The 15,799-nt window shown below is 39.8% G+C and overlaps 1 protein-coding gene and 1 non-coding gene across 2 annotated transcripts; both read left to right on the top strand.

The window, feature by feature from the left end:
* The first annotated feature begins 343 nt into the window (after window positions 1-343).
* On the top strand, window positions 344-450 carry LOC141636013 (small nucleolar RNA R71). Its single transcript, XR_012540658.1, has one exon. It is a non-coding gene; the product is annotated as a small nucleolar RNA R71 (small nucleolar RNA).
* Window positions 451-4,061: 3,611 nt separating this feature from the next.
* Window positions 4,062-4,818, top strand: LOC141629314 (uncharacterized). The gene is made up of 2 exons (XM_074442335.1): window positions 4,062-4,494; window positions 4,565-4,818. The coding sequence occupies exons 1-2, from the start codon at window positions 4,062-4,064 to the stop codon at window positions 4,816-4,818; spliced, it is 687 nt and encodes a 228-aa protein (XP_074298436.1).
* Window positions 4,819-15,799: the final 10,981 nt, after the last annotated feature.

Genomic DNA, 15,799 nt, shown 5'->3' on the forward strand with positions numbered 1-15,799 from the left:
ACATACTCCATTTGGGATTGAGGATGATGCCATCATAGCATTAACATGTTGTTTGGGTGTTTTGGAAGCTTCATTAAGCTTAGCCATGGCCTTTTCAAACTTCAAGTTGATGGTGTCGATATAAGCACCCAATTTTGTGATGGAATCTACCTCATGCTTTCCTCCTCTAGTGGCCTTTCGAGGCCTACTATATTGGGAATTATGAACTGCCATCTCTTCGATTTTGGCCCATGTTTGGTTGTCATCAACTTCGGTAAACCTCCCATTGGATCCCATATTAAGCACATTGCGTGAGTCTTCATATAAGCCGTTCCAAAATTGTTGCACAAGGAACCACTCACTAAGTCCATGGTGTGGACAAGATCGACAAGTCTCCTTAAATCTCTCCCATGCTTCATATAATGACTCCTCATCCCTTTGCTTGAACCCGGTGATTTGGGCTCTCAACATATTTGTCTTCTCTGGAGGATAGAATTTCTTGTAGAAGGCAAGTGCTAACTTCTTCCATGAATCAATACCAAGGGTAGCCTTGTCTAGGCTTTTCAACCATTGCTTTACGGTACCAATTAAGGAAAAAGGAAACAATACCCATCGGATTTGGTCTTGAGTAATTCCGGTTCGAGAAATTGCATCACAATAATCACAAAAAGTATCCATATGTAAATGATGATCTTCATTAGGCATTCCTCCAAATTGACTTCTCTCAACTAATTGTATGAATGCGATTTGGCAATGAAATTACCGGTTAAATGTGGTGGTGTAGGAGTATCGTTTGGTAGGTTCTCCTCGGTTGGTACGGAATGTGATAAAAATTTAGGCATTGTAGGTTGATTTTGTGGTTGGTTTGGAATTGGGTTATCCTCTCCTTCTCTTGCAAAAGGATTGACAAACTCAATGGTATTTGGTTGAATGTCCATAATCTCTCCAATACCTACGACTCTTGAAGTACCTCTAGCAACTCTTCTATTGTTGGTAAGGTCCTTTCAATCTCGAAATCAGTAGGTAATAAATTACCTTGTGATCTCCTAGTCATGCCAAATATCAAACAACTAGAAAACAATTAGAACAAACTTGAGGAGATTGACTTCCCCAAGGTAAAGAAAGACACAACTAAAAACAATTAACGAAAAATAAATCAATTGAACACCGTCCCCGGCAACGACGCCATTTTTTTTTTGCGTGGTATTTATCTCTTCGTCAAAGCTACCAACCAAAACAATATTTATAACTCTACAAACTACTATTTAGTGGAGTGGTAAGTAAAGGTCAGATCCCAAGGGACGGGTATTGATTTAGGATTTCAATTGCAAGTAGTTTATGTCTTAGGGTGTCACAAATTTGGGTTGAGATGAGATGTAATCTAAACTAATCAACAAGATGAATGTAAAGTAATGAAAACAAAGTAAATCAATAAAAGGGGTTTGTAAACAATTGATTAAAGGCACTAGGGTGTCATGGGTTCATAAGGGAATCATGGAAATAGGTCATACAAACATGTTCTCAAATAGATGCAAGAAACTTATTGTTATGATGAAATCGAGTTAGTGTATATCTTACAATTTCTAGGAAGATTTAGGTCCCTGAGCCGAGTCGATCAAGGCTTTACAACACCTACAAGTCGACTTAGTCTCTTCCTATTAAACTCTATGCATGGTCTAACAAGGCTCGGGTTGGTTTATGTCTTACAAGCCTCATTGAAAAGATAAGAGATGGGTAAAAAATGCAAGGTTTCATAGTCTAGCATTTCATCAAACATAACATGTGCATAGGTTGAAATCATAACAAGCAATCAAGTGATTATGAAAGCATATTAGATTAAGCATATATCAATTCCCATGATTATTTCCCCTAATTCCCCATTAACCCTAGCTATAGTACTACTCACTCATGATCAAGTTTAACATGCTAATAAGGTTGTCAATCATACTAACAAATCAAAGCATGATGAACAAATGATGTGATTAACAATAATTAAGCTAAGGTAAAAAGAGATTATACCTACTTGAGATAATCCAAATAATAAAGCAAAGAATAATAGAAGTAAACTTGATGATTGATGGAAAGTTGTCAATCCTCCAATAAACCCCAAATAATCTTCTAATTACCCAATTAAAACTAAGAACAATTGAGAGATTAAGGAAAGAGCACTAATCACAGTCAGGGTAAAAGGAATTTCAAATATTACAACATGTGGGGTGGTTCAGAGACGTTCATTCCTTTGGTGAGGGAGAATTGGGATGCTGGTTTCACTGGTACACCCATGTTTAGACTGGCAAAAAATTTGAAAGGTATGAAAGCTGTTCTTAAGGAGCTGAATAAAGAGTGTTTCAGTGATATTGAAAATGCAGCTACTATACTACAGAAAAAGGTGGAGGGGTTGCAGGAAGGGATTAACAGGGATCCTACTAATGTGCATAAGATCACTGAAGAATATGAAGCCTCTCTTCATCTGCAGGAGCTAGCTAAGGCCAGGGAAAGTTTTCTTGCTCAAAAGTCTAAGCATAAATGGATAAAGGATGGGGATGCAAATACTTCATACTTTCATGGTCTGCTGAAAAGGAGAAGGAATATGAACAAGGTTGCTATGATTGAGGACATGAATGGCAAGGTGTGTGATACTCAGGAGCAAATTCAGAAGGCTTTTATTGATTACTATCAACTTCTACTTGGATCAAGTAAAGAGACTAAGAAGATCCATAGGAGAATCATTGCTCAAGGATCTGTTTGTACTGCTGATCACTGGCATATCCTAAGGAAACCTGTAACTGGGGAGGAGATTAAAGAAGCCCTATTTAGTATTCCTGATATAAAATCACCAGGGCCAGATGGTTACACGAGTAAGTTTTTCAAAGATGCTTGGGGGGAGATAGGAGGGGATGTTATAAGAGCAGTTCAAGATTTTTTCCAAAGCAGGCAACTTCTCAAGCAGTTTAACTCCACGAATGTTACACTTATTCCTAAGTGTGACAGGCCAAAGAGTGTGCTCCAATTCAGACCAATTGCTTGTTGTAATGTTGTATACAAGGTTATATCAAAGCTGCTTTGTTCCAGACTAGCTGAAGTGTTACCTCACATTGTAGGACAGAACCAGGGAGCTTTTATTCAGCAAAGAAGCATTCAAGAGAACATCTTAATCTGCCAAGATTTGATCAGGCTATATGAAAGGACTCATGCTTCAGCAAGATGTATGTTCAAAATAGACTTGCAGAAGGCATATGATACTGTAGAGTGGTGCTTTGTTGAGAATCTTTTGGAGGAGCTTCATTTCCCGTCTGATTTTAAAGCAATGATTCTTCAATGCATTACTACAACTACCTTCTCCCTCTCTATAAATGGAGAAATGTTTGGCTACTTCCAGGGGAAGAGGGGCTTGAGACAGGGGGATACTCTCTCCCCCTTGATTTTCACACTGTGTATGGAGTACCTGACTCGTTCCTTGCAGTATGCTTCATCAAAGCCTGATTTTCACTACCATCCTATGTGCAAGAAACAAAGACTCACTAGTCTTATGTTTGCTGATGATGTCATGCTCTTCAGTAAAGGGGATGCCACTTCTATGATGTTTTTGTTACAGTCCTTTTCTACCTTTTCTAATGCTTCTGGACTGCAAGTTAGTGCCTCAAAATCTAATGCCTACTTCAGGAATGTAACTGAGCAGCTTAAATCTGAGATATTGCAGATATCAGGATTCAGTGAAGGGAGCATCTCTTTTAAATACCTTGGTATGCCAATCCAGACTACAAGACTCAGGAAGCAAGATTGTGAGTGTCTTGTGGATAAAATTTGTGCGAGGATACATGGGTATGGGGCAAGAAAATTCTCTTATGCAGGAAGGTTAGTCATAGTCAAGAGTGTGCTTAATTCTGTTCATTCTTACTGGGCATCTATGTTTGTTCTCCCCAAAGGAATCATCAAAAGGATTGAAGCAGTTTGTAGGAACTTCCTTTGGGATAACTCGGCCAGATTACAGGAGGGCTCCTCTTGTGGGATGGGACACTATTTGTAGACCTAAAGATGAAGGTGGTTTGGGGATTAAAGACCAGGAATCTTGGAATAAGGCAATGGTAGGAAGACTGGTGGACTGGGTTGCTACACAAAGGGACTCTATCTGGGTTAACTGGGTGCAAAGTAACTATCTTAAGGGTCAGGAGTGGATGGAATACAAGCCTAGTTCGAACTCAAGTTGGGTTTGGAGGAGAATATGCAAGGTTAAGGAAGAAATGAGGAATGGTTATGTTAATGGGGAGTGGAGTGTTCAACCAGGAGGGTACTCGCCTGCTGGTTGCTATGACTGGTTCAGAGGAACAAGGCCAAGAATTCAATGGGATAAGGCAGTTTGGAATGGGTGGACAATTCCCAAGCATCAATTCTTGGGATGGATGGTTGCTCATAAAGCCCTGAATACAGTTGAGAGACTAGTCAGGTTTGGAGTGATCATTGAAGATAAATGCTACCTGTGTGGCATAGCTTCTGAAACAATTGAGCACTTGTTTTGTGAGTGTCCTTATAGTAGAAGAGTGGTGCTGGAGCTGAACAGGAACACGACCTGGACATTCCCTGTCAGGGACTTGGTTGAATGGTGCGATTCTTGCGAACAGCACGGGGCTTGAAGGAGTGCAAAATGCCATAGTGATGAGCCTGATGTATCAGGTATGGCAGCAGAGAAATAGAAGCAGGAATGAGATGACTCTGCTTAGGCCTGAAAGGGTGGCAGGTGCTATATTGGAGAATATGAGGTCAAGAGTTCGAACCCGGGAAAAAACAGTGATGACTCTAGCAGAACGAGATTGGCTGATTAAAATGCGTCTTCTAGAATGATATCATTTGTATGATCACCATAATGTAATTATTTTTTCATATTAATATATTTCTCACATTTCACCAAAAAAAAAAAAAAATAAGGAAAGATTAAGATGTGATTAATATTGAAATATGTATTACAATTTTGATTAAGACTAAATTAAGAGATTGATTATGATAAGATGATTCAAAGCTAGTACAATAGGGTATTTATACTAAAATTAGGGTTACTAAAGGCTTAAATGACGATTAAGACCCTAAGAGAATCTTGATAATTTGCAACTCCCGAGGGAAATACGCGGATTGAGTAGCAACTCCCCAGGGACACGCGCGGAGTGAACTGAAGCACGCTTGGTCCTGTGAGGTGATTCGCTCGGGCTGACTGTCGGGACGCTCGGATCTTGGCTCTGAGACGCTCGTCCTTAGCTCAGGACGCTCAGATCCTGGGACAGGGTTCTTCTCTTGTTCTTGGCTCCCTAACAATCCATGGGGACTGTCTTAGGGATGCACGTATCTTTCATCATTGCCCATTTCTCTTCATTTATTTGCTTAGGCTTCTAGTGTCGGTCTCTTCTTCGATGCTTTGTCATTAAATGCAATCCATTTAGCTCCATTTTGCTCCATAAATATAAGGCTAGCAATCCTCTTCTACCAAGGACACAAAACCTCAAAGAATATGTGAAATGGGAAACTAAAGATAAGAAATGACCCTAATAGGTGCTAGAAAGCATGGGAATAGGGTTAATTCGAGGACTAAATGTGCTCAAATATGAGTCACATCGCTCAACTTCATTTAGATCCTCAAAATCTTATGCTTCAGATTGAAGAAAGAGGTGTTGCTCAATCTTTTAAGGAGTTACAGGAAGCTAAGCACTCTTTTCTAGGCCAGAAAGCTAAGATCAACTGGATGCAATGTAATGATGAAAATACACATTATTTTAACATTTCTATTAAAGATCGTAGAGCTCAGAACAAGGTGCTTAGTATTATGGATATGAATGGTTTTCTATGTTCTGACAATTCAACCATAGAACAAGCTTTTATTGATTACTATCAGAGGCTTTTAGGCAGTTCTGAGAGAGTGACCAGAGTTAATCTTGGAGTTGTTAGGAGGGGAAAGAGTGTTTATGATATACATGCCTCTGCTATGGTTATTCCTGTTACTGCAGCTGAGGTTGGGTTTTCTTTATTCTCTATCCCTAATGAGAAGGCTCCTGGTCCTGATGGCTTATCGTCCAGTTTTTTCAAGGATGCATATGATAGCATTGGAGAGGATGTGGTTGGGGCTGTCATGGAGTTTTTCACTAATGGTCAACTATTGCATCAAATTAATTACATTGTGCTTACTCTCATTCCCAAGAAAGAGGTACATGTTTCAATTATGGACTTCAGGCCCATAGCTTGTTGTAATGTTTTGTACAAGTGCATTTCCAAAGTTATATGTGGCAGATTGAATGCAGTGCTTGCTGATATTATAAGCATGAATCAAAGTGCATTCCTACAGAATAGGAATATTGTGGATAATATCCTCATTTGTCAAGATCTAGTGAGATTGTACAACAGGAAATCATGCTCTCCTAGGGTGATGATGATGATTGACTTGAGGAAGGCATATGATTCCATTGAATGGAACTTGGTGGAGGATATGTTATATGAACTTAATTTCCCTAGTAAAATGATTGGGTGGATAATCCAATGTGTTTCAACGCTTACTTACACTCTCTCCCTTAATGGAAGCCAGTTTGGTTACTTTAGAGGAAGGAGAGGTTTGAGACAGGGGGATCCAATTTTCACACTCCTGTTTACCTTGTGTTTGGAGTATTTCACCAGAATACTTAATGTTGTTACTATAACCCAGGGTTTCAGGTTTCACCCCATGTGCAAAGCTCTGAATTTGTGTCACCTGGCCTTTGCTGATGATCTCCTCATTTTCTGTAGAGGAGATCCAGCATCTGTCACAGTGATAATGAGAGCTATGATAACATTTTCTGAAGCTTCAGGCTTGCATATCAACAAAGACAAATCTGACATGTATATGAATGGAGTAGCTGCAGCTGATGAACAAGCAATTCTTAGCATCTCTGGTTTAAAAAGGGATCTCTTCCTTTCAAGTACCTGGGGATCACTATTTCTTACAAGAGAATTTCAAATGTAGAATGTAGCATCCTGGTTGATAAATTGGTAGCTAGAATCAGAGGTTGGGGGGGCAATAAATTTGAGCTATACTGGTAGATTATTGCTGGTCAAAGCTGTCCTGACTCAGATTCACAGTTACTGGGCGAGAATATTCCTGCTACCTAAAGCTATCATTCATAAGGTAGAGAGTATTTGTAAGGCATATCTATGGTCTGGGACAGAGGAGCACCATACGGCACCTGAAGTGCCTTAGGATAAGTGTTGTTTACCAAAGAGACATGGATGGCTTGTGATCCTAAACTGCTACAACTGGAACATTGCCACTCTTGGGAAATACATCTGGTGGGTAGCTAATAAGAAAGATTGCTTATGGGGTCTGATGGGTGCATCATCTTTATATAAAGCAGCATGACTGGTGGCTCTACTCTCCTACAATCAATTCTAGTTGGACATGGAGGCAATTGTGCAAAGTTAAGGCTCTTCTGGAACCAGGCTTTGTGCATCATAACTGGTTGCAGGCTCCATATTCAACTAATTCTGTTTATAAGTGGCTGCCTGGGGATCAATTGAAGGTTACTTGGCAACCTTATGTCTGGATTAGACTTAACCTACCTAGAGTGAATTTCATCAACTGGCTTTTCATTCAAAGTAGGTTACTTACTAAGGACAGATTGGCTAAGTTTGGTGTTATAAGAGATGGGGTGTGTTATCTGTGTGGAATTATGCAGGAAACGTCCTTACACCTCTTTTTTGAGTGCCCTTTCAGCAAGAGGTGTCTACAATTGGTGCAACAGTGGCTTGGCTTTTGTTGGACTACTGATGTTATTGCTCGAAGTTTAACGTGGAGAGGTAGATCTATATTGCACAAGAAGATTATATTAGTTGCACTTGCTAGCCTTGTCTACTTCATATGGGAAGGGTGGAACAAGTGCAGAGTGGAGACCTGGGTACCCCATCCAGAGCACATCAAGAAGAGGATCCATGATGTTTTGAGTGGAAGAATCATTAGTCTGCGTATGGAGAAAGTTCACAGTAGGGATATGAATTGGGTTAAGGAGGTTGGTTTGATATATTCTAATGTATTGTCCTTGAGATTGTACTTTGTGTATGGTGTGTATGAGCTACTTTGAAAATCTTAATAAGAATATTCACATTCCACCAAAAAAAAAGTAGCAAATACGAGAGGAAATAGAATGAAATGATCATATAAGCTCATTGAAATGCATGCCAACTATGTGAATAAACACATACAAAAGGCACGCATCAAACCTCCCCAAACCAAACCCTTGATTGTCCCCAAGCGAGAAGTAGACACAAGACACAGAAAAGGGAACTAATGGAGCGGCATATAACTCAGAGCTAGCTATACAAAAGACTTGTTAAACCAATTTAATGCAAGAGGCTACCCATGCTAAGGAATGAATTCCAAAGCTATAAAGTACAAAAATCCAAATGCAAACGAGTTGAACTAATGACCGAAAACTACCTAACCGTTGACCTTGCAGGACCATCTATGTCGGACTCATCTCTCATTTAAGAACATGGTGGATATAAATTTTGTAAGAGAGAAGGAAAATATTCACTCACCTAACTACGACCTACAAAAGCACGTATGCAATGTAACATGATAGATATCTCTAGTAACCGTACACATACACTCCACTCAAACAAGGTTTAAAACACATGCCGAGGACTTACATATGAATGTGAGGTGAGGTAAATAGATAAGAAGGGGCAAAATGATTTGGATATGTGGAGGTAGAAGACAAGCTAGCACCGAACACAACCAAAAGTAAAGATATTCCACTTCTAATCCAACAACTTAAATTAAGCACAATGCCAAATGTGGCATAAACTCACTCACAATATCAACAATACTCCTCTAATAATAAATATAGTCAACATAGGAGTAAAAAGAATGCCACTCTTTTTTTTTTTTTACAACTTCATTTATTTTTTTTTTTTTCATTCTTTTTTTTCATATCCTTTTTTTCACATCACTTTTTTTAAATTCCTCTTTTTTTCTTTTCACCTTCCTTCCAACATCTATCACAATAGCAATAAAATTGACCACAACAAAACTTCTAAACTTACCAACAAGACTACCTTTACAAGGGTACGCTATATAGGAATGTAGTTGAATAAATGGGTCAAAACAAGGCAAACTTGGCTAACGTGAAGCTAACAAGGGTAAAGTATAAAGGAAGGTCGCCTCTCCGCATGTATCACCGCCACAAACCCGAGTGTATGTAGGCAATAAGAGACAAATTTCACACTTATGCAAATTGATGTTACATGCTATGTAAGGAGTACTACTCACATCCTAAATGAAATTGGTCATGAATGTCACCGATTTATGAAGCTCTAAACCATAGAATTTGTAATTACTTTGTCAACATATAGGTCAAGTCTATTCGTTTGGTAGAATTTATCAAAAACTCGTAGACTATGCAAATGAATTTTTCAAAATAGGGTGGCCAACAATGCAAGGCTTTAAAGAATTAGCAAGAGTATAAAAGCAATCTCATCATTGTTATATGACCACTCCGACTCAACCTAAGACTCTACCTAGATGCAAACTAAATGCAAACATGTTTTTGTATTTTTTGAAATTTTTCAAATTTTTTGATTTTTTATGTAAAAGAATGCATGCGAAAATACAAGAAATATGTATATGGAACATATGTATACCCTCCCCAAACCAAATCATACATTGCCCTCATTATATTTAGCAAATAAAGAGCAACAGCAAAAACGAGGGAAAGGGGTATACACAGCTAAAATGAAATGCAAATGAATCTAAATAAAGGAAAAGAGAACTCGCACACCACAATACGGACCTCCCCAAACCAGCAACAAACATAGGGAGGTCGTGGCCAGCAGCTGCCACTAATCATCAACACTAAGTGCCCCCCCCCCCCCCGCAGCACTCTCATCTCGCACGCCCTCCCCCCGAGTAACATCTGTAGCAATAGTAAAAAGCTGCTGAGGAACAGTCGTCGCGGCATCAGCAGTAGCCGTGGCAGTAGGAGCATATCCACCCTCTGGAAACCTATAATAAGATGGATGGGGGTGGCAACCTCCCGTCTCGAGCATATGAGTCATAAACAAGAAAACCACATAAAGCTTGGTCCCGCTTTATCCTCGCCACACGAGTGCACAAATCGAAAAGCATGGTATCACGGTGCCCTTAGTCCATGATCGTGGGGGGCACAAATGGTGGAGGTCGAATAAAGTGGGTCGGGAAAGTAGGCTGTGGCCCAGTGCTAGGAGGAGGTGGTGGAGGCAAAGTAGTGGTCAGTATCACAATAGGAGTGGGAACCTGAGGACTGACCTGTCTCCATAGTGGACCTGGAAAACTATCTAGCTGACAGTCGATAAGAAGGGGTCGGAGGCCTAGATTTGGTCATTAGTGGAGAACGGGATGATCAACATCATTAATATGATGTCGCTTAGGGAGGTTATTAGAGAGGGCCTGCCAGAGGGCCTTCATTGCACTGTCTCTCACAGGTGTGGTTGAGCTACTGGAAGCAAGTCCGAGATAGCCACCAAACTGTGTCAAAGTCATCCTATAACCCTTATTTAAAAGTCAAAAATGAACCCGAGTTTCGGGGATATTTTCTGCTGTATTTTGAGGTATATAACGAAAGCTACTAAAAAACTCATAAGTGAGCGACTCATATGTATGGTGAAGCATAGTAGCTAATCCTATAGTTCCCGTCCCATTCAGCATTTCTACTACTGATTCACGCCAACCTAATTTATCTAATGATTTTTCATCGAAAAAACGTGTAGGGATAACAGGAGCCTCACAGAGTTTTTCAAACCTCTCTCGTTGCCTCTCGGAGGCGAATACAAAATTCGGGAAATCTTCCGGTCCGTCTATGACTGCTAGTGGAACAAGAGCGGTACCCGAAGTATCCACGTTAGTGCCTCCACTGCCACTGGAACTAATGCTGACACAGCTGCCCTGAGGAACCTGACGGACGCCAGACCCACCACCAGCCTCGGTCCGCGTGTTGGTCTTCCTCGTCTCAGCGAGTTTCCATCTCTTACCCACTCTTTCTATAACCTGCAAATAATAGTGACATTCAACATAGCACAAAATTTAATCAGATATGTAGATAAGTGCATGTAAGCAATATAAGCAGGGGACAGAATAAAATCTGACAGAAACAGGTGTATAGAAGAGCACGAAAGAACAGACCAAAATTTAGCAGCTGAAGTTCGAAAAACAAGTTGCATAAACGGGATTTCTTCCTCAACTAATTCAAATGATAAATCCGAATAATAACAATTTGGTAATCAAAGTGCAACAGTAAAACCCAAATAGTAACAGAGATCCGAATCAAGCAGCGTAAATGCCGAGTGAAGTAGGCAGCGATACGAGTTAATTTGAAATTAATAAACCGCAGCCATTAGCAATGAATTTCGAAAATTATAGAGCGTGAATGGAACCACGAATTAGACAAATTCGAAAAACAATTAAAATAGCAAAAATCCGAAACACAATTCAAAATTTTGAACAACAAATAGATTAATCAAATTAAGCACAATTAAGCAATAAGAGTAAAGAACCCTAACCTCAGTAGTAGGATTCAATTTGAAAGCAATCAACAAAACAATGAACCCGGAAATTCGAAACCCTAGGTCCCAAAGTCGACTATTTTGGTCGAAAATTGAAAGGGAAAAGGGAAAATTGAAGGTGTAAATTAATGGGTAATTAGATTTTGTGAAGGAATTGAATAAATTTGAAGTAGAAATCGTGTTGGAATTGGATGAAAAGAGGGGTTAGGGTTTGTCATTCCTTTTATTTTTTTTCTGTGTGTTTCTGTCGTGCGAAATAAGGAGGAGGACGGTTGGTTTATTTAGGAAAGAAAAAGCAATTAAAACCACATTGTTAAAATATGTCGATTGACATCTTCTATGCTGTCGATAGACACTCACCTCTTGTCGATAGACACTGTAGCAATTGTCGATCGACATACCTCATTGACCTCTTAATTGTTGTAGGTTTTGTCGAATGATCATTATCTATTGACTTTTTTTCCTTCTGTCGATCGATAACATGTATATTGTTGATAGGCACATGCATTAAAACGCCTCACGTCCACTCCTTATGGTACCTGCACAATTCTCACATGAAAATTAGTTTTTTTTTCCAACTTATACTCATATGAAACTATACTAAACTAGTCTAGCATGCAACTAATTTCCGATTTCTAAATGTTAAAAACATTTAAGTGACGGAAATTAATTATATGATATTAAAATGCAAACTAAAATGAGTATGCAAAACTAACTAAAATGCAATAAGGAAGCCTCTTCTAAGCACACACAATTAAAGCTAAAACTAAACACACTTTTACATAATTTTTATAATTCGGGTTGCCTCCCGGTCAGCGCTGGTTTTTACGGTCCCGCTAGATCTTTGTTACCTCATTCAGAAGGTGCAGTAACGGGTTCGAGGTGCAACACCTCAACCACTCTAACAATATCCTTAGCATCGTAGTAATGCTTAACATGGTGACCATTCACTTTAAAACGCTCTCCCGCGTAATTCTCTAACTCGACTGACCCAAATTTAGAAACAGAAGTTACGTTATAAGGACCAAACCATCAGAACTTCAGCTTACCCGGAAATAGACGGAGTCGGGCATTGAATAGAAATACCTTCTCCCCAACTTGGAACTCTCGCGGTATGATATGCTTGTCATGCCATCTCTTAGTCTTCTCTTTATAAACCTTGGCACTATCATATGCATTTAGACGGAACTCTTCAAGTTCATCTAGCTGCAGCAACCCCTTCTCACCACATAACTATAGATCAAAATTATGCTCTCGAATAGCCCACCAAACTTTATGCTCTAGCTCCACTGGTAGGTGACACGACTTCCCATAGACCATTTGATATGGCGACGCACCAATCGGTGTCTTAAAAGCTGTCCTATAGGCCCACAGTGTGTCATCAAGCTTCATACTCCAATCCTTACGGGACTTGGAAAAAACTTTTGCTAAAATTTCTTTAATATCCCTATTAGAGACCTCCACATGTCCACTTGTTTAGGGGTGATACCCCAAACCACGACGATGCGAAACACCATATTTTGACAATTAATAAAGCAGAGAGTTGTTTCTCTTTAAAGTGCATACCTCTGTTGCTGATGACGACCCTAGGGACACTAAAACGAGGAAAGATGACCTTCTTGAATAGCTGGACAACGGTCTTGGCATCACAGTTAGCTGAAGCTACAGCCTCTACCCATTTGGACACTTAGTCCACAACAACTAGTATGTATCTGTTGCCCTTGCTAGACGGGAATGGCTCTTGATAATCGATGCCTTATACATCAAAAATCTCGACCTCCAAAATACCATTTTGAGGCATTTCGTGCCTCTTTGAAATATTACCCGTTCGCTAGCAAGGATCGCAACCTACATCAAACAAGCTAGCATCTTTAAACATAGACAGCCAGTAAAAACCAGATTGAAGTACCTTAGCCACGGTCCTAGAAGGATCGTGGTGACCACCATACGAGGACAAATGACAAGCTTCAATAATAGCTTTAATCTCCTATTGGGGTATACACCGTCGATATAGGCCATCTGCACACTTCTTAAATAGGTAAGGATCATCCCAAAAATATTGCTTCACATCATATAGAAACCTTTTCTTTTGCTGAAAGGACAAGTTAGGTGGCACATTACACCTACAATGTAATTTGCGAAATCAGCATACCACAGACTCTCAACAGTATTAATTGCCAGTAAAACATCATCAGGAAAATAATCGTTAATGGGAAGAATATCTCCCTCATCCTTAGTGGAAAATGAGACAAGTGATCAGCAACTAAATTCTCAGTGCCTTTCTTGTTTTCAATCTCCAAGTTAAACTCCTGAAGCAAGAGTATCCACCGCAATAACCTGGGCTTATCCTCTTTCTTAGCTAGAATATATTTAAGCGCTGCATGGTCAGTAAAAATAGAAACTTTCGACACTAATAAATAAGAACGAAATTTCTCCAACGTATACACCCAAGCCAACAATTCCTTCTCCGTAGTAGCATATTTCACTTAAGCCTCATCCAGAGTTCGGCTCGCATAGTAAATCGCACTCAGAGCTTTATCCTTCCTCTGACCCAGCACCGCGCCAACGGCATAGTCACTGGTGTTATACATAATCTCGAATGGCAGGCTCCAATCTGGGGCCTGGATGATCGGTGCTGAAATCAGAGTCTGCTTCAACCTGTTAAAAGCAGACAAACATTCATCAGTATATTTAAATAGGGCATCCTTCAGCAATAACTGTGTAGTGGTTTAACAATTTTTGAGAAGTCCTTGAAGAACCGGCGATACAAGCCGGCATGACCAAGAAAACTCCTAACTCCCTTAACATTAACGGGAGCGGCAATTGCTCTACCACTTGCACTTTAACTCTATCCACCTGGATGCCCTTATTAGAAACTAAGTGTCTAAGGACAACTCCGTCGCTGACCATGAAATGACACATCTCCCAGTTCAGAACCAAGTTAACCCCGATACATCTCTGCAACACTTTATCAAGGTTAGTAAAACAGTCATCCAAATCAGAACCATAGACGCTAAAATCGTCCATAAAGACCTCCATAATCGACTCTATATACTTCAGAAAATATCCCCATCATGCACCTTTTGAAGGTAGCAGGGGCATTACATAAATCGAATGGAATCCTACGATAAGTGAAAAAACCATGTGGACAAGTAAAAGTAGTCTTATGCTGATCATCGGGATGGATTGGGATCTGAAAGAAACCTGAATATCCATGTAAATAACAGAAAAATTTATGTGAGGCCAATCTCTCTAACATCAGATCAATAAAAGGAAGGGGGAAAATGATCTTTTTTTTTTAGGCGGCATTTAACTGTCTATAATCAATGCACATCTGCCAACCTGTTACAAGTCTAGTCGGTATTAGTTCATTTTTATCATTTTTAACCACTGTAGTCCCTCCTTTCTTCGGGACTACCTGAACTGGACTTACCCATTTAGAGTTTCCAACAGTATAAATAATACCTGCATCAAGCAACTTCATCACTTCCGCCATATCAACATCCTGCATTTTCGGGTTCAACTTCCGCTGACCTTGTTTGCAAGGCTTATGATCTTCCTCTAACTCGATTCTGTGCATACAAATGTCAAGTTTGATGCCCTTAAGGTCATCCAAACTGTAGCCCAAAGCTTTCCTATTCTTTTTAAGAACAACCAACAAAGCAGAAAGTTGGCTATCGTGAAGTTTAGCGCTAACAATGACTGGGTACTGCTTTGATTCATCAAGAAACACATATTTAAGGTGGGAGGGGAGGGGTTTGAGCTCGCGTTTCTTTACTTCAGCAGTATAATAGGTTTCCATTATCGCATTTACCATCTCACGCTTCTCAATAGTGAACTCCCTACCTTTCAAAGCAGCATTCAGCGTCTTCTAATCAACTTATACATCCTCTGCAAAATCATCAGGAACCATCAAAGCCTCTAACGGGTCCCCAACAGGGAACCCGTCGAATAATTAAACATAGACTCATCTACTATGTCTATGGCCTAACAGGTGTCTTCTATCATAGGCTTAGCCAGTGTGCTAGCCAGGTTAAAAGTCACCTTCTCGTCCCATATCTCCAGAGTCAAGCGCCCCTGCTTAACGTCTATTATATCCCCCGCAGTATGTAAGAATGGTCGACCCAATATTATGGGAATCTGGGTGTCTTCAGCCATATCTAAAACAATAAAATCGACAGGTATAAAGAATTTACCTATCCATACGGGGACATTTTCTAGAACGCCTAAAGGACGTTTCACTGACCTGTCAGCCATTTATAGGGTCACACTAGTA

Source organism: Silene latifolia, chromosome Y, assembly GCF_048544455.1.
Source record: "Silene latifolia isolate original U9 population chromosome Y, ASM4854445v1, whole genome shotgun sequence".
Classification (NCBI taxonomy): domain Eukaryota; kingdom Viridiplantae; phylum Streptophyta; class Magnoliopsida; order Caryophyllales; family Caryophyllaceae; genus Silene; species Silene latifolia.

Excerpts from the sequence above, each read along its gene's own strand:
- LOC141629314 (XM_074442335.1), top strand. The coding sequence starts at position 4,062 with ATGGTAGGAAGACTGGTGGACTGGGTTGCTACACAAAGGGACTCTATC. Across the intron at positions 4,495-4,564 it reads AACAATTGAGCACTTGTTTT|GGACTTGGTTGAATGGTGCG; the intron begins GTGAGTGTCCTT and ends ATTCCCTGTCAG.